Source organism: Vipera ursinii (assembly GCF_947247035.1).
Source record: "Vipera ursinii genome assembly, chromosome: 3".
In the NCBI taxonomy this organism is placed as follows: Eukaryota; Metazoa; Chordata; class Lepidosauria; order Squamata; family Viperidae; genus Vipera; species Vipera ursinii.
The window spans coordinates 49,936,403-49,955,381 of record NC_139516.1 but is presented as its reverse complement, the minus strand read 5'-3'; the positions used below and the strand labels follow the sequence as shown (position 1 = coordinate 49,955,381).

Genomic DNA, 18,979 nt, shown 5'->3' with positions numbered 1-18,979 from the left:
ATTTTTATTCCGTGCTTATACAACATAATTTTAAGCATTTATCTGGTTATAATACTCATTGAATTGACCCAGGAAATTTAGGATGTAAATTGGGTTGTTCCATTCTATGCATATTTACTCAGACAAAAAAAGGAGTTTAAAGCCATTTCCCAAAAAGTGCTCAGAGGAACTTCATGCAGAGATAAGCTTTTACAGCCTTGATATTTTATACACAGTTATCCACAATTTTGTGGTGTAATAAATCCCACTGAACTTTATATGGTATCCTCCCTGGAAGTAGGATACAGTTGCAACTTTTATTTATACATTCATTTAAATGTTGAAGGATGGTCTCTCCAATATATATCAATATGCTTAATTCAGAAGAACTAGCTCAATATCTTATAGTCTGCATTAGTGGTTATAACAGTTATAATCTAGAATTGTCGCAGAAAATGAACATATGCATAAATTGCTTTCTTAATATCAAATTATTATTTTATAAATATTTGACACAAGAGTTTGAGTTTTGACAAGCAGCTCAAATGAAGACAAATCCTTTTGCAGCCAGAGACTATGACTGTCTATGTGGAATTGCTTTGGATTTTGTGATGTCAGTTGCATATTAACAGTATTCAACATTGTGAATAATTTCTAGCAATTTCCTGAAGCTGGGCAGCAGGCTAAGTGGAATATGCACTTGGTTTAATGATTTAATCTGCCTGTCCCATAATTTGTGGTTACTCACGGGCCACATTAAAGAAATATCTAGATAGCAAAAAGATTTCCCCAGAGGTCTGGTGTTTAAACTAGGAAAACATGATTTTGCAGCAATTATGTAAATATTGATAGACCTGTGAGAAATAGCATAAGGAAATATAGACACAGTCACAGTATTGTAAGGCCAATACACTTTATTTACAGTTTCACAATCTATCTTGCCTGCATATTTCTAAATCTATATTTTGTATTTACAACACTCAGTGAGTTTTCCATATAACATGGGATCAGTGTTCTTTATTTACCAGTAATATATTCCAAACTCCTGTAAACATTTTGTGAAGTTTGTTGTAATGGTTACCCACATGCATGAAAAATACATACATGCACAGAAATATTGATATAAAATGTCTAGAGGATTATTGGGACCATAATGATATTGGTATACCCATGTTTCAATATTATCTTAACTCCTCTGCAGTGTAACTCCAACCTGAAGTATCAAGGTATGAATCCCTCCATAACTGCTCTTTCCAGATTTTGCACCCTCTCTTCTTATTCTTCCATCTATATCTTACATTATTTCTCTGAAACTATCTGGTACCCTCTGCTTTTGATTGTGGCTCTGATTGTACTTACCCTTTGGAAAATACTCTGGCACAGATAATAGTATGGAATACAAAGGAACAAGGAGTTAATTTAAAGTTTTTTAAGTACTGCTGTTTAGTAGCTAAGCTTGTTCAAGAGTGATTGTCCTTCTTAACCCATCAAATTGGACGAATTAAGCTGAATTATTTTAAGGACCTGCCAGCCTATCTTCATAGCTCTTTTCATGAGTTTCATAGTTGCTTGGTCCTTGCTCACTCTGCAAATCTGAATGGCTCTTCATTAAAAAAAAGTCCTTAACTCTTCAAGTTCTTTTCAAGTATTCCATTTTCTTTTTCTTTTTCACAAATGAGTAGGCAACAGTAAAATTAGAAAAGAAAATTGTCTAATGGTTCACAATTATGAAGACTTCTGCTCAGTCCATAATGGCATCTAGTATCATTTGAGCTTTCCTTAGCAAACTGCCCTTTTTATTGCTGTAGTAGCTGGACAGCTTCCTACTGTCAGCCCTGTTATAGCCCAATGTACAGGTTCTGCTATTGCAAATCATGAGTCTTTATTTAATTCAGCAATCGTCATTCTCCCATGGATATACTCTGGAAAATTTTAATTAAGTTTTCTAAACCAAAAATGTAACCATGATCTGGTCCCTCATACCTTGAGTCTTTGTAAGTTGTGTGAGCAAAGTCTATCATGCAAACATTAACTTTAGGATGACTATTTCCATGTGAAGCAGAGCAGACTATGTTTTGATAGTGCCCCTGAGGGTCATTGTCTGAAGGCATTGTTTTCTCCAGTCCCTCATAGTTTATGAGAAGTGAGCTAGAGAAGAACCGGTAAGAATTTTGGTTTTTGACGACAGATAGCAGAGTATTCAGCTGAAACAAAATTGGTTGCACAAGGTCTGTTCTAAAACAATTCCCATTGTGAAGGAACTGGCAAAGGGTTTGCTTGAAACCATCTGGTGAAAGTTTTCGTCCGTAGTACTTATCCTTGCAAATATATTGGATGGTATCTGCCTGGTAAACCTTGAATTAAAAACAATAACAATCTATATTAGCCATCTGTTTTGCAGATTGTAATTTGTTAAGTGATTTTATGTAGCTCCTTCTGAAAACCTTAATAGCACATTTTGAATGTATGTATTAGAAGCTTAATATATTTATTTTCATCACCGCAAGGCAGAACTATAATGTCCTGCATACAGGGAATTGAAGTGTTGAGAAAGTACAAGCTGGGACCAAGGTTTTGCATTCATTTTAACACTATTTGTTATATTTATATAGTGTTTTTCTTTTCAAAGTCTCTTTAGTGCATTCTTTCGGTAAACCAATGATGTACTTGGGCTGAGCTAGTTACTGGTTTCCATGTTACCCAGCAACACTCATAGCTACTATATCATATTTTAAAAAACGTATATGTCAAAGGATTTAATTTAATAGTGCTTGAAGGGAAAATAGATTTACACTCAGGCAGTCCTTTTCTGAAATTTTCTTTCAGTTGCCACACTGACAGAAATGACTGCTTTGATGATTACACGGCTGCAGTTATCAAAGCCATAGGACAGCTTTGTGTTCTTCAACTAAGGAAGAATTTATTTAGTAGATGATTGTCTTTGACTTTAGATCATGTGCTAAAGTTGTTGTGATTACTATTTAATTAATAATAGGTGCGTTGTGGAGGGCTTTTACTGATTTTCTACCCATCCAATCTTTTGCCCAAAAGATTTCGGAAGTGCATATATAACTTTTGCAAATTATTTTTGAAAAGCTGTAATATTTAGGTCTGAAAAGGTATGTTTTACTTTTATTTGTCGGATAATTATAATTGATCAACAAGCATTTCATATATATCATGTCTTTCTAAGCACAGACCTAAGCTAACACAGAGATGCTTGGATGAAAAGCCATATTTGAATTTAATTCTTTTCCTCATTTATTTATACTCACTAAATTAATGGTGCTGTTTAATGGTAACACATTTAATTTTCAAAATAGATTTTTTCTTACCTGCATGCCACAAATACGGACTCCAAGGGAGGCTGACGTACTCTGTTCACATTTCCTTATTTGACGTGCTTTCTTCTCCTCTGATGCATCATCACCATGCTGCCTAGTTCCCATTTTTAAGTCCAGAATGCATGGATATTTATATTTGGATACAACATTTTCTAGCAACAGAAATTCTGGATGTACTAGTTAAAGAAATCAGTTTTTTTTACTTAGGTTTACTTTGCAGTTTTCCATTAGTTTCCATGCTTAGCTTCTTGTTTTCATTTCAGCTCATTTATCATGAGAAATATGTCTCAGAGCTATCTGTCCATCATTTTCTATCCCTGGCAAAGGTCAATAGAATATTTCTTCCTAGAGAGGTCAACAATCAATGTACATACGTTGAAGGGTAGTTTTAATTACAAGGTTGGTCTTTCAGATACTACTAGGATGTGGGTATCATGGTTCATTGAATACAATTTCTAAGTGTGTAGTCTTTTTTTTTAAAAAAAGAATATACCTGAAAAGACTTTCAGCACAAATTCAAAATTTTGTTGTGACTTTTTATAACATTCTAGTGGAAATGCAGTTTTTTAAATATTGTGGAATCTGGATTATAAGAATCCAAAACTCTGAGTTGTTACACATCAAATATAAACAGTGAAACTCAAAAATATATGAGATGCAAATTTGGTTTCCTGCAAATGTTTACCTAATAGGTTATAGCAACACTTTTGTTATAGGAATATCTAGAAATAGGATGTATAAACAAGATTAACACTTTTAATTATTACTATACTGGAGATACATAGCTGTCTTTCTGATAATTGTTAAATGCTAAATAAATTAAAATCTGCCTTTTTTCCCTATTATAGACAAATCCAGATAAAAATATTTGAGAGTAAGTTTCATCAACCGCGGTGGTGCAGTGGTTAGAATGCTGTATTGCAGGCTAATTCTGCTGACTGCCAGGCGTTCACTCCTCACCAGCTCAAGGTTGACTCAGTCTTCCATCCTTCTGAGATCGGTAAAATGAGGAGGACCCAGATTGTCAGGGGCAATATGCTGACTCTCTAAACTAGGGGTGTCAAACTCAATTTCATTGAGGGCCGTATCAGCATTGCAGTTGCCCTCAAGGGGCCGGGTGGGTATGGCCAGGGTGGGCGTGGCCTACTGGGTGGGCGTGGCTAGAGTGCGTATGGCCTACTGGGTGAGCATGGCCAGCTCTACATCATTCGCATCAAGGGTGCCTATGGGGGCCTGGGCTGGAGTGGGACAGATCTGAGGGTCTCTGGCAGAAGAAGGGTCTCTGGGCCAGGGCCAAGGCAGTGGGGGCCATTCCTCACTGTTTCCAGGGTGGCTTCGTGGGCCACATGAAACCACTTTGCGGGCTGGATCCGGCCCCCGGACCTTGTGTTTGACATGTCTGCTCTAAACCACTTAGAGAGGGCTGTAAAGCACTATGAAGCAGTATATAAATCTAAGTGCTATTGCTATTCTTATCAAGTTTAGGGTTTAGATTGCTGCAAACCTGGTCCCACCAAAATCCATATTTACCAAGAAAACCAGTGTGTAATTTAGACTTAAGATGTAGGTTTTGTCATTAACATAGTGCGCTTAAACTTTTGACAAACTGTCCCTTTTATGTTTATACTTATTACAATACTAGTAGCCTTTAAAAAGTGCAAGTTGTCAATTGTACCCGTGTACTCTACTGTTCGGCTAATTCAGGAAAAAAGATACGATGAGGTTTATTCTCATTATTTTTGGAAGACATGCGATTTAGATGCTGTTTGTGGCAGTGCAATCCCCAAGGATTAAAGCTGTTATTTGCCTCTTGGTTCCCATTGGCATCCTCCATAAGTGATGATACATCTTGGTGGTACTGAAGATCTGTCTGCAGTCGTGTGTTCCCATGGCAGCTAGACACAAAGGAATCTGATTAGCTTATTGTCTGGAAGGAAAAGATTACCAATATAAATCTCAGCATATATATGTATTTCTAAATCCTTGTAATTTCAGCAGGACTTTAGACATAGTCTTAAACTCATGTAGTCAGAAGTAAAATTCTGCAAGGCCACAATTCAGAGCCATTTGGCACATTTTTTAGAAGTAAAAACCTCACTGAGTTCAATCTTACTTACCCTTAAGAATGTGGGCACTAAACTGCAATCTTCATTGTGAGACAGAATGCTAAGGATTGTAACCTACCCAGTGTTAATAACTGTAGCACTATTTACATATAGGTAATGCACACAGTTATCAGTTAGTCATGATCAGCAAGCAGTTTTCTGATTAATGAATATAGGGACACTTTATATTTATGAATCAACATTTTAACTGAGAATAAATCCTCCAAATTGTGCAAATAATTCAGACTTTGTCCACTTTTATCTAAAAGAAAAATGTTCGTGAGCTTAACATGCCTCTTCCCTCCCTCCTGCCAATAAAAGAAGATTAAATAGATCATCTGCCTCAATTACTATATTGGTGAAGTTAAGCGGCTTATTCTGCCCAAGGGCAGCCTCAAGGTGTGTAAAAATTGTTCACTTTGCCATCTCTTATCTTAGATGGAAATCAAGTACAGTATCTGGGTTGGAAATAGAGGCAATACAAGCAGGACTGTGATTGGCAATGGAGGAATAGGTACAATGTAAATCTAACAGATCATTTAAAAATATTTATGCTAGTGCGGTTTGTTGGCAAGTCAAAATAATTGGATAATTCTAGAACTCATTAGTGGGGCAAAGCCCATACATAAATGTGGGATTTATGTTAGTAATTTACTGGATGGTAACCAGAAAATTAAGCTTTCTTCTTTTCTACTTCATTGGTGGCTTTTTGTACTGCTTACCTGCTTTCAATGACATTTGTGAATTGGCTGTGATTCCATTTGACAAATGTGTGATCATTCTTGCTGGTTTTTGCTTGGTTGAGTTTCTGCCATATTGTCATTGAACACTCCTTTGAGGTGTTATCCAAGGAATTGTGATTATCTGTGTGTGGACAGGCTACAAGATTCAGATTTCCCATACTGTCCTTCTTGAGATACACAGATATTACACCTTTAAGTGGAAAAATAAATTGCATCAACCTGGGAAAATTGATATGTAAATTCATATACATAAAATCTGATACAATTCCAAATTTTGTTTTCTAATTTAACAAATGTTCATTGCTAATTTGAGAACCCTCAGATTCAGAGCAAATAAAACAAACTGTAGTTCTTCATACAAAGTTAAACTGCTATTAAACTTGCCACAGGATGCAGTGATGACTATCATCATGGATGATTTTTAATGATCAGAAACAAATTCATGGAAAGAAAGGTAAGCAATGACAAGTATTAACTATGTCTATAGCTACAAAGTGGAAACAACAAGTCTCTTGTTACAAATTTCTAGGGAGTGCAATTAGGAGAATGCTTCAGCCCTCAAGCTTCCCATCAAATTCTGGTGGGCCTTTGTGGAAAGAAGATGCTGTGTTAGGTAACTTTTGATCAGATTACAGCTGAACTCTTTTTATTTGTTTGGCATTTATTTCAAACCATGTTTATTTGGAACTTTATAGAGAAGTACAGAGATGGCCTTGAAGAAAACTGATTTGCCATTAAGTCAGGGTCAGCTTCTAGTGACCTCATAGTTTCCTCCATCACAATTTGTCCCTAACCTGGTCTTACAGGTCTTTCAAAAACGCACACATTGCCATTGTAACTGAGTCCGTCTACTCATCCTACTCTTCTTTTTTACAGCATCAAAACGTGATCATAGAAAGAAAATAACAGAATAGAATAAAAGGGACATTGGAGGTCCTCCAGTTCAACCCTCCATCCAAGCAGGAGACCCTATACCATTTCAGACAAATTGCTTCTTAAAAACCTTCAAGGATGTTGCTCCCACAACTTCTGAAGGCAAGCCATTCCACTGGATAATTGTTCCCACTGTCAAAAAGTTTCTCTTTGGTTCTAGGTTGGTTCTTTTCTTGATTAGTTTCCATCCATCCATAGGTAGACCCTCTCTTCTTTGTGGCAGCCCCTCAAATATTAGAACATTGCAATCATGTCACCCCAGTCCTTCTTTTCACTAGATTAAACATACCCAGTTCCTGCAATAGTTCTTCATATATTTTAGCCTTGCTGGTTTCCTTCCTTAGCTTAGCACTTGCACAGGAGTAGTTTGTGGCCTATAGCCAGCACCTGACCATATTTTTAATTCTATAATTGACCTGCTTTTACCTCCTTTTAACAATAGTATTGTCATTTAATCATATGTACTCCATTTGATGATGTCCATATAGAGGGATTGTTTGGTTGTGTGAAGAAGTATTAGTTAAGAAATCATTGGGAAATTGATAATTAGTTCTCCTGCTTCATCTCCTGCAGCAACTATTAGGAAAACATGAACTTAGCCCAGGAAAACAAGGAGATATGAGAAAGAAACTCAAGATTGCTTTACCTTGATTCTCTTTGATATAAGAGGTAGAGAAGAAGAAATACTAACACGATTTCAAGATTCTATTATTATAGCCTATATCAGTAAAATAGAGTCTCCAGTATTTTATGTAGTGTCTTTTTCCTGACCTATTTCATCCCGAAGGGATGACAGATATACAGTATGTTATTTTGATGTGCTGCCATTCCTCTAAAGTATGTGGATAAGTCAACTATGGATGGGGGATAATCAGTCTCTGCTCTCCATGTTCATATTGATCCAAAATTCTTGCTGTGTGCTCAAGCTCCTGAGTTACAGGAGGCTGGCAAGCAAATTATATACTCCAATGGCCTGATCCTTGTGTCAGAATGTGGGGTGTGTCAAATTGCCCCCTAAAGTAGAGAATAAGTAAGTTAAACTACACAGTCAACTGGAATAACCCCCTTTCTTTCTTTCTTTCTTTCTTTCTTTCTTTCTTTCTTTCTTTCTTTCTTTCTTTCTTTCTTTCCTTCCATTTTTTCCCCTGGCCTCCAACTTGGGTAAGGAGAGGAATCTAGAGCAGGGGTGTCAAACTTGCAACGTCATGTGACGTGTTGCGACTTATCATAACTTTTTTTCCCATTGCCAGCAATGGGGTGGGTGCAGTTTCGGCATAATGCATCCGGCCCGCAGGCTGGCAGTTTGACACCCCTGATCTAGAGGAATCTTGGCAGGAAAACTTTGTCTGTATTCTGATAGATAGCACCAAAAGAGAGAGGAGAGAAATTAACTATAATTTGCATAAAGTCTTCACAGGTTAAGACAGACAGATGATGATAGATAGATAGATAAAGAGATAGATAGATATTTAGAAATAATTATCATAAATTAAATTAAAATATACTACATCTCACTAGTACTAGGAAAGGCTAGTATACCTGCTTAATTTGTTGCCGAGATAGCTACTTTTGACTGGAGATTTAAAAACCCTTTATAATTACACTAAACTTGGTCTACATAGCTCTAATTCCAGGACTGACTTCTGTAAAAGACAAGTTATGACTATCCTGTTCAGCACCTATTCCTGCATTTCAAATTGATTCCAGTGCCCATTCCATAGGAATTCTGAAGCTGTCTGATTACAAGGTTCAGATTTACTATTATACACAGTCTTTCCAGTGAGCTTCATTATTGAGTGCTAAGAGAGCATGAACTGCCTTTAATTTTCCCAGATGAGATAATCATCTTTGGAAATTAAATAAACTCCAAATCATGCAAAGAAGATTACTTTAAGATTTGATTTCAACCCAATGTAAATTGGGATTAAAAAGTAGTATATAACCATATTATCTAGTCTTAACCTTTCCTTTAGTTATCAAGTGCGCTGCTTTGCTTCTAAAATAGAATGAGCCCTTTTTCATATTGCCACATATGTGACATTTGAGTAATCCCTAAAATAATACACCATGGAAAGCTAAAGTAGGAGTTGCCAGTTACTAAGAAAGTAGAAACCTGTTGAAATATTTTAGAAGAAGTTCTTCTAAACTTGGAACAAACAAGACACAATCAAATTAGAATAGTCCTCTCATATGTTTGTATCATTTTTCAAATGCTGAAGGCTCAGAAGTAATGGGTAAAGGACTTGTATTATCTTCAATACTCTTTGCTTGGGCAGTAATTGCAAATTAAGTAGTTGTTTCACTTGTAATGTTGACCATAGACCAAGAAAAATTCTAAAACTTATTTTATTAGCCCCCTTTCCCAAACCTATTTACTAAAACAACAACCCACTGTCACACTGTAGAATACTCTGTGACATATGGTATATGTTTTTACCTTAAAAGGAGCATCCACATTTTTGTTTACTTTTACAGCTCTATTATTTATTACATTGTTGACTTGCCTTTATTACTTTATAAATAACTTAAGGCAGAAAACATACATACCACTTCCTCCTTTTATTTTCCACTTAAAAACCCTGTGAAATAAATTGAGCTAAAAGTGACTGGTCTAAAGTTATCCAGCTGACTTTCATGCCTAAGGCAGAACTAGAATGCAGAGTATCCTGGTTTTTAGGCCAGCACCTTAACCCAGCTTTGCTGGCTGAGGAATTCTGGGAGTTGAAGTCCACAAGTCTTAACGATGCCAAGGTTGAGGACACCTGCCTTAACCATTACACCAAACTGGCTCTCAAAGCTCCATATGGGAATGGTGCAAGCAAAAAGTATATTAATAAAGGAGGATATTTGTAGCTCAGGGTTGAAATGAAAATTATATTCAAAAATTATATTCTTTCTCCAAAGATGAAACAAAAGCAACAACACAAAAGAAGAAAGGGGGTGATGGAAGAGGTCAAACTATTTGTACAGATCAAATTATTACTTTGTGCATAAAGAAGTAGCTTCCTAGAATTTCTAATAAGAGAATAATGCCAAATATTTTACCCTTCTGATTGAGATAAGTGCATTAATTTATTTTTGCAGTGAAAAGAATAGTGCAGGTACCTTAAAACTATAGCATGTTCTTAAAATTATATTATTTTATCTTTATTTAGTAATGCTTGGCATATTAAAAGTTCCATCAAAATACCCATCTACAAAATGCAGACAACTTAAAGCAGGAGTCTTCAAACTTGGCAACTTTAAGGCTTCTGGACTTCAACTCCCAGAATTCCTCAGCCAGCACAGCTGTGCTAGCTGAGGAATTCTGGGAGTTGAAGTCCACAAGCCTTAAAGTTGCCAAGTTTGAAGACCCCTGACCAGTGGTGGGATTCAAATATGTGAGCAACTGGTTCTCTGTGTGGATGCCACTTCTGGAAGTCCATTCTAGACCTGGGCAACAAAAAATTAGCTACCGGTTCTGCTGAAGTGGTGCGAACCGACTGAATCCCACCACTGCCCCTGACTTAGAGAAGTTAATAGTACTGTACTCACTTTTAGGTCTCCTCTCTATGCCAAACAGGTAGTGACCCCTGTTGGTGAAACCTAGGTATTGCTGATGGCTGTGGCTAGTGACATCTTTATTTTCCCACCCGCTATGATAGTACAGGAGATGTCAGTAAATCAACCAGGCACTCATGAGAGCACTCAGTTCCATCTTTCTTCCATGCATTTTTTTCTGTATCTTTCCCCAAAGATGGTCAGCATTCTGTAGCTAGTGACTACGCCATGTCCTCATGAGCTCATCATGTCTTCCACACAACTAAAGGAGTCTACATTTTTTTTAATTTCTGAAAAACTTCAGGATCCTCCAGAAGTGTCCATGGGAGGGGATAAAATTGACAAAATAGTATGCCTTGCTTCTTTTGAATTTGAACATGTTATTTCCACCCCCCACTCCCTACAAGTGTTTTGATATTTCTCTCTTGTGCCACTGGAACCATTAGAGGCCTGCTCTGATGTCTGATCTTCAGAAACAGAGAGAATAATAATCTAATAGAAGAAAATATAGCAACTCAGAGCTGAACTGCGGAGTCTTTGGTGCTCTCTGAGATTGGTTGTTATTTTGCTGATGCTTCATTACCCAGCTAGGTAATCATTATCAGTATCTTCATTACCAGGGCTTTTTTTCTCATAGAATGCTCAGAACGGAGTTCTGGCACCTTTTTTGGATGGAACCTTGTAGGGTAGGCAAGGCGTGTTGTATGACATGTGTGAGTTCCGGCACCTTTTTCTTTTACAAAAAAAGCACTGTTCATTACCTAGTCAGGTAATGAAATGTCTGCAAGAATACAAGCTCAGAAAGCACCAAGGACTTCACAGAATAATAATCTTTCTGACAATTGTCTTAAACACAGAGTGGTCCATATACTCTAACTGACTTCAAACAATTTACTTTGTTATAAAATGCATGTTTGATTTTGGATTAGTTATTGAATGAATTAAGCGATGTCTTGAAAACCATATTGATGGCGGAGTATAATAACAGAATAACAAAGTTGGAAGGGACTTGGAGGCCTTCCAGTTGTGGGAAGTCACCCCCCCCCCCCCGAGAAAGAAATATTTTTGGGAATATTAAAAGGCAGAATATTATATTTCCCCAAAGGATCTTAAAGGCAGAAACCAATCCCCCTCCCAAATCTCTGCCCCAAACAGAAACCAGGTTTGCAGAAATGCAGATGTGATAATCTTGTCAAAAAGATTGGAGCCAGGAAACTGGGATTAGAAAGACAAAGACCCCTAGAATCAACAATCCCTTATACCAAAAAAATCCAGTAGTCATGAGCCATCAGCCCCAGGGAAGCAGGATATGATCTTTGGGACATAGTAGGATTAACCCACCACCATCAGACTCAGACTCAGGTCAAAGTTCATGCCACAGGAACAACTCCAAAAAAAGCCCAGGAAGGTATAAAAACCGACCACTCCCTACTTCATGTGGTCAGTTTTTCCCAGAGCCATCTTTTTTTCTGGCTCTCCTCTTCAATAAACTGCAACCTTCTTTCTAAAGCAGTCTCCATTTTGTTTATTCCCAGCTTGGTCTAGACCCTGATGAAGATTTTTCATTCAACACAGTCCAACTCCTTGCTCAAGCAGGAAACCCTGTACTATTTCAGACAAATGGTTGTCCAGTCTCTTCTTAAAAACTACCAATGTTGGAGCACCTTCAACTTCTGGAGGCAAATTGTTACATTGATTAATTGCTGCGTCAGGAAATTTCTCCTTAGTTCTAGGTTGGCTCTCTTCTTAATTTTTACCCATTGCTTCTTGTTCTGCCTTCAGGTTCTTTGCAGAATACGTTGACCCCTTCTTTTTTGTGGAAGCCCCTTAGATATTGGAACACTGCTTTCATGTCACCCCTGCTCCTTCTTTTCATTAAACTAGACATATCCAATTCCTTCAAATGTTCTTCATATGTTTTATCTTCCAGTCCCCTTAAACAGCTTTGTCGCCATTCTTTATACTCTTTCTAGAGTCTCAGTATTTTTTTTATATTGTGATGACCAAAACTGGATGTATAATATATATAATATCCAGTCAAAAATAACTTAGCCAACAAACCACAGTTGAGCAAAATCATGGTTAAATAAGCAGCTATCCTCCACGTCTGTTTCAGTTATGTACCATTGTACCAGTAAGCTAGGATTTGGGCTTAATGGCTTTTTAAGACATAAAATTGCTGCCATTTCAAAATGAGATAAATACCCACAGTGAGAATGGGACAAGTATGTGCCATTATATATCTCAGGGGTTCAATAAGCAAAAAAATTAATCTTAATGTGTATTGTCCAAAAGTTTTTTTTAAAAAAACATTTCTCTCCCAGTTAGATAGTGCCAGAAGCCTGCAAACACTGTTACAGCAGAGAATTTGGGGCTGTGTATCTAGGTAAGCCGTAGATCTTTACATTCAATTTAGGTCTGCTACAGATTTATTCTGTACTGTTAAAATCACCTGCTGTGATAGACAAAGAAACTGCAGCTTCTCCCACTGGTTCTTCTATCAATCCTTTCATCTAAGCTACTAAAAAGCAAAATGTCTAAAGATTGGAAGGGGGAAATGGCTAAGGAACGAGTAGGAGAAATCACACTTATTCAGTCTTTTCCTACTTTCAAAAGGCATAGGACTAATTCTGTATCATGACAAGGCAAGTCCAATTTTGAAGAAAAAACAACAACCCCTAAGTATTTATTCCATGTAATGAACAGTGCTCTGTAATTCTATATTTCAGCCATGCTTCTGTTGACTTAAATGGGGCTCACATGGCTGAGGTGTCAGACACCCTTTGACATATTTACGCCATTCCCAATAAAGCCTGGCGGGGACACAGTTGCAGCTCATGGTCTCAAATGACAGATTACTTTTGAACATAGCTGGTGGATGAGACATCTTTGACCTTTTGATGACACACCAGCGATAGTGGGCCATCTTCTCAAGGATATTACAGATTCTACCTAGTAAGCATTGCATTTTCAATTCTAGCTCTACTTCCTCTTAGCTGCCCCCTACTGAGAGTCTTACATAGCATTGCTCTTTTATACACAGGGTCTCCTTCAGCAAGAGGAGCTACCTGAAGCAGTGTCTGAATAATTCTAAGTTTTAGATGGGGAAGTCATGGCAAAGCAACGTTGCCAAATGACTATTTTTAATCTCAAGCTATAGCTTTACATATATATGTAAAGGTCCGCCCTTGCAGAGGTCTGCCCCGAGGTGTCTCGTTTGTGGAGTTCCTCAGGGGTCGGTCTTCTCTCCCCTCTTGTTCAACATCTATATGAAGCCGCTGGGTGAGCTCATTCGTGATTTTGGGGTGGGGTATCATCAGTATGCTGATGATACCCAGCTTTTACTTTCCACCCTGAACCAACCCAGCGATGTCCTCGACGTGATGTCCCATTGCCTGGAAGCGGTCCAGGTTTGGATGGGGAGAAAAAGGCTTCGTCTCAATCCTGCCAAGACTGAGTGGCTGTGCATACCGGCATCTCGGACTAACCAAGTTTTTCCATCGTTAACTATGGGGGGGTGAGGTGTTACCCCCCATAGATAGGGCTCACAACTTGGGCGTCCTCCTGGATTCACGGCTCAGTTTGGAAGATCATATAGGAGCCATGACCAGGGGGGCTTTTGCCCAGGTTCACCTGGTGCGCCAGTTGCGGCCCTATTTGGACCGAGATGCCCTACGCACAGTCACCCATGCGCTCGTGACCTCCCAGCTAGACTACTGCAATGCTCTTTACATGGGGCTGTCCTTGAGGACCACACAGAGGCTTCAGCTGGTGCAGAATGCAGCCGCGCGAGTTGTGATGGGAGTTTCCCGATACTCCCATGTAACACCTCTTCTCTGTGAGCTGCATTGGCTTCCAGTTGCCCTCCGGGTGAGATTCAAGGTGCTGGTGATGACATATAAAGCCCTAAATGGCATGGGCCCGGATTATCTGAGGGAGCACCTGCTGCCAGCATCAATTTCCCATCATCCTGTGCGCTCCCACAGGGAGGGCCTCCTCAGGGTACCGCTGGTCAAGGATTGTCAGCTGGAGAGGGAGTTCACTGTGGGCGCGCCTGCCCTATGGAACCAATTGCCAACGGAACTCCGGATTGCCCCTGACCTTCGTTCGTTTCGCCGGGACCTAAAAACCTGGCTCTTTGAGCTATCAGGTCTGGACTGAGGGGTTTTAATTATTTTAAATTGAGATTTTAATTCTTGGGGCCATATTTAATATTATTTTATTTTAACTTAATTTTATACTGTATTGTTTTTAAATTTTGCCCTGTAAACCGCCCTGAGTCCTTCGGGAATAGGGCGGTATACAAATTGACAAATTGAATTTATATATATATATATATGTGTGTGTGTGTGTGTGTGTGTGTGTGTGTGTATGTGTGTATGTATGTATGTTAAATCTAGGCCCCAAACATGGGACAAATCCATCCACAGGCAGTGGTCACAGTAGTGACAGCTCATATTTGTGTAAATTTTTTTTTTGGATTGCTAACAAAGAATTAAAGGGAGACTGTCTCCCTTTAATTCTTTGTTAGCAATCCAAAAATTTTTTTTACATACATACACACACACATACACACACACACGTGTGTGTGTGTGTGTGTGTGTGTGTGTGTGTTCCTGAATACTGTTCATAATATGGAGATTGCTAGGATCTGTAGCTCAAGCTTTTCAAGGGACAGAAGTAAGGGGATAACTTCAGAATCAACAACAGTTGTTAAGGTAGTCTATAAACTAAATATACCCACAGATACTAAATGTAGAAGTTGTGATGGAATATGAAATGTTTTCATTCCAAAATTCAGCATAAACAATTGACATTCTTATTTTTTTCAACAATTGACATTGACAAGAAATTGTATTTTTTGTGGTCAATTTTTAAAAAAAAAAATTTACATACCAAAGGATTCCAAGGAATGTATCTCTAAAATTCATTTAAAATTGCACAGCCAAAAAGTTGCTGCATGGCAGCATCTTCTTACTCTACTAACCTTGTTTGGCTTGTATTTAACATTCATTACATTTTCCTAGCTCAGAGGTCTCAAGATGTCCTAAACACCTGTTCTCACCTACTAGAAAATCTGGACGGTGTTCCTTTTTCCATCTGTTTAAATAAGACCAGGGCAAAATCAAGAATATATCTGAAAGATAAATCTATATCTCATCCAACACCTGGCATCTGTACTGCAGTCCTAAATTTATAAAAATGAAGAAGAAATATGTGAAACAAGGGGTTTGTGTGTATCAAAGGGTTTTAGTGTGATAATGTATCAGTTTCACTGTCAGATTAATCTCCTTAGTCTTTGGATCATGTGACATCAAAGTAGAGCTTTTCATATATTCCTCCTCTTTATGTCAGGCATGCTGAATCAGCTTCCTCTTATTGCCTAAAAATGCTTGCTCTATGTACCCAAAGAGACAGGAGAAGGCCATTCTGACTCATGAATCAAGCTGTCTATTTTTGTGCTTAATCTAAAAATGGGGACAGATTCAATCCTGAATTGTCAGGTAGAGAGGCACATTTCATAGTTAAAGCAAAACAATTTAAAAATAACCCTAATTTATGAGCTGGAATAGACTGACAAGTACGGGAAGGGCTCTGAAGAACCAAGCCAGACTTAGAGTCTTAAGTATGCAATAAATGCTGGCTGTTTTTTTATTCTAAAAGAGGGCGGATCATTTTATTGATCAACTATAAACCAGCAGTAAAACCAGAACGCAACTAATATGAATGGATTAACCTAAAAGAATGGATTCTTTCTACGTTCTATAAATTGCTTTCCAATTGCTTGTTTTGAAAAGAAACATTTGAAGGTCTTTAATGGGTGAGGGCATTTTTTTTTCTTGACCAGAATGTGGTAACTGAGTAGAAAAGAACTAAATAAGTGGATCTCCCCTTGTTGTTTAGGCTTCCAAATTGTTTGGATGAAGGGCTCATGCTACTGTTGGCTGATGGAAAAAAATCATAATCCACAACATTAGGACCAAGTAAACTGTTGCAAAGTTATAAGCTTTTGGATGCTGCAGGACTGTTCATCAGTCCAATGAAGAGAGAACATAGAACAAGATTTTTTTTCTTATGGTGCGATTTATACACTGTGATAAGCCATAGTATAGTTGGATTTTAAACAGCATCTTGGGAAAGCTTGGTAGCTGTGTTTAGTAAACTCTGAATTTTGGTTAAGTGATTGTGTTTTTTCAATAGGCTATGGCCTATCCTGATACAATAATCTGTCTACCAGCTTACAATGTAGCCTGTTTTTTGTGTGTAGTGCATATGACTCTCAAAAGGGCCCGCAACTTGGGTGTCCTCCTGGATTCATGGCTTAATTTGGAAGATCATCTAACTGCCGTGACCAGGGGGGCTTTTGCACAGGTTTGCCGGTACGCCAGTTGCGCCCCTTTTTGGACCGAGATGCCCTATGCACGGTCACCCATGCCCTTGTCACCTCTCGCCTGGATTACTGCAATGCTCTCTACATGGGGCTGCCCTTGAAGTGCGCCCGGAGGCTTCAACTGGTGCAAAATGCAGCCGTGCGGGTGCTTATGGGAGTATCTCGATACTCCCATGTTACACCACTCCTTCGCGAGCTGCATTGGCTTCCGGTTGCCCTCCGGGTGCGATTCAAGGTGCTGATAATCACCTTTAAAGCCCTACATGGCTTAGGCCCCGGGTACTTGCGAGACCACCTGCTGCCAATGTCAACCTCCCATCGCCTGGTTCTCTCCCACAGAGTCGGCCTCCTCAGGGTGCCGTCAGCCAGGCAATGCCGGCTGGCGACCCCCAGGGGGAGAGCCTTCTCTGTGGGTGCACCAACCCTCTGGAACGAACTGCCCCCGGAGCTGCGGATGGCCCCTGACCTTCGGTCCTTCCACCGTGACCTAAAGACCTGGCTATTCCAACCAGCGTGCCTGGACTGATCATGGTTTTTAAATTTGCTTTTTATTGGTTTAAATTGTTCTTATTTCTTATATTGTTTAATCCTCTTTTAATTTTTGTATTTATATCATTTAACTTTTTATTGTTGTGAGCCGCCCTGAGTCCTCAGGGCGAAGGGCGGCATATAAATTTAATAAACCTTAAACCTTAAAATGACTTGAGATAACTAAAGGATGCAATTAGCATATACTAATTTGAAAGACTAATCATTCAGTTATTGGCCACTGTTATTGAAAGAGTGGCTACATTATGCAATTGTCACTTATTCCAAAGAAATGACCATTACATCTTGTCCTATGCAGAAGAAATCTCCTATTGGAGTTGTGTCTAGTGCTCCCATGAAGCCAGCTGGAATCCACTGGGGACAACTGCAAACTGGTAAAACTCTTGACCACCTTCAAAGCTTTTGCTTTCTCCACATTTTAGGCGCACTTGAAGATGGTTGCCTGTCAAGTATACATTTTCCTATCTTCCTTCCCCTCACAGAAGAGAAAAGGGAAGGAATGTAGGTCAGGTGGCCTATAGTCCTGAAAGTAAATTTTAGCTTTCTATGTGAACAAAATCCTAGGGATAAGATAGCAAAAATGGGGAGAAAAATCCTGACATCATGATCCATATTTGGAATGTACTGTGGATACTGCAGAGAAAGCCATTTAGGTAAAATGAGAGTTGAAAAAGGCTTGCAAATAAAACAATATGCCAGGTTCCAATTAGTCTGTTGCAGCATAAACAGCCAAGACTCTCATTGCATCAACTTGAATGATATATATGACTGAAGAATTCATCAACATAGGCAACATAGTTTTTGTACATTTATTTCTGCAGGGCTCAAATCTGTTTGGCTTTGTAAATGGCAATGGCAGGCCAAGGAGAATATTTACAGAAGGTATCAGGTTAGAAATATCTCAGTAATTCTTCGAAGCTGTTTTGCTTTGAGCCTCTATAGCTCTGCTCCTGGCTGTGTATTTTTAAATGAATAGGCACATTTATTTACTGCCATGTGCAATGTAAACCTGAACAACACCTAGTTGAAAATAAGTCTAATCTCATAATGAGCTCTAAACTAGACAAGTAATTTTGGGAGAGAAGATATTGCCCAAAGGAAGGCATTTGTTTCAAGGTTGTCTAATTTGTACTGAAATGAATAAAAAGACAGTTTTATCTGGAAGTAGCTTTCTGAAATAGTGTTAGCTTGTAGTAGATTTAATTGGCAGTAGCTGGGCAACATTTTACAAAGTAATATCAGTACATAATGGCTCTTAAACTACCACAAAACCTCCAGGAGTTTTATATGCAACTGTGTAAAAATATCTAACTCCATAACTCCAGTGGTGAATCCATGCCAAAAATATAGAGTTATTTCTACTGACGTTCAGTCTGACCTTTAGTTTTCTAGGAA

General features: G+C 38.4%; 1 protein-coding gene across 1 annotated transcript in view; it reads right to left on the bottom strand.

Annotated features, from left to right (window-relative positions):
• Nucleotides 1–18,979, bottom strand: part of IP6K3 (inositol hexakisphosphate kinase 3) — a 31,824-nt gene continuing 12,845 nt past the window's right edge. Inside the window, exons 3-6 of the mRNA XM_083360378.1 lie at nt 6,151–6,361; nt 5,040–5,218; nt 3,315–3,490; nt 1–2,333 (exon numbers count right to left, since the gene is read on the bottom strand). Of these exons, the coding sequence (XP_083216504.1) occupies nt 1,881–2,333; nt 3,315–3,490; nt 5,040–5,218; nt 6,151–6,361 (1,019 nt within the window). The 3' untranslated portion in view covers nt 1–1,880. The remainder of the gene's footprint in view (nt 2,334–3,314; nt 3,491–5,039; nt 5,219–6,150; nt 6,362–18,979) is intronic.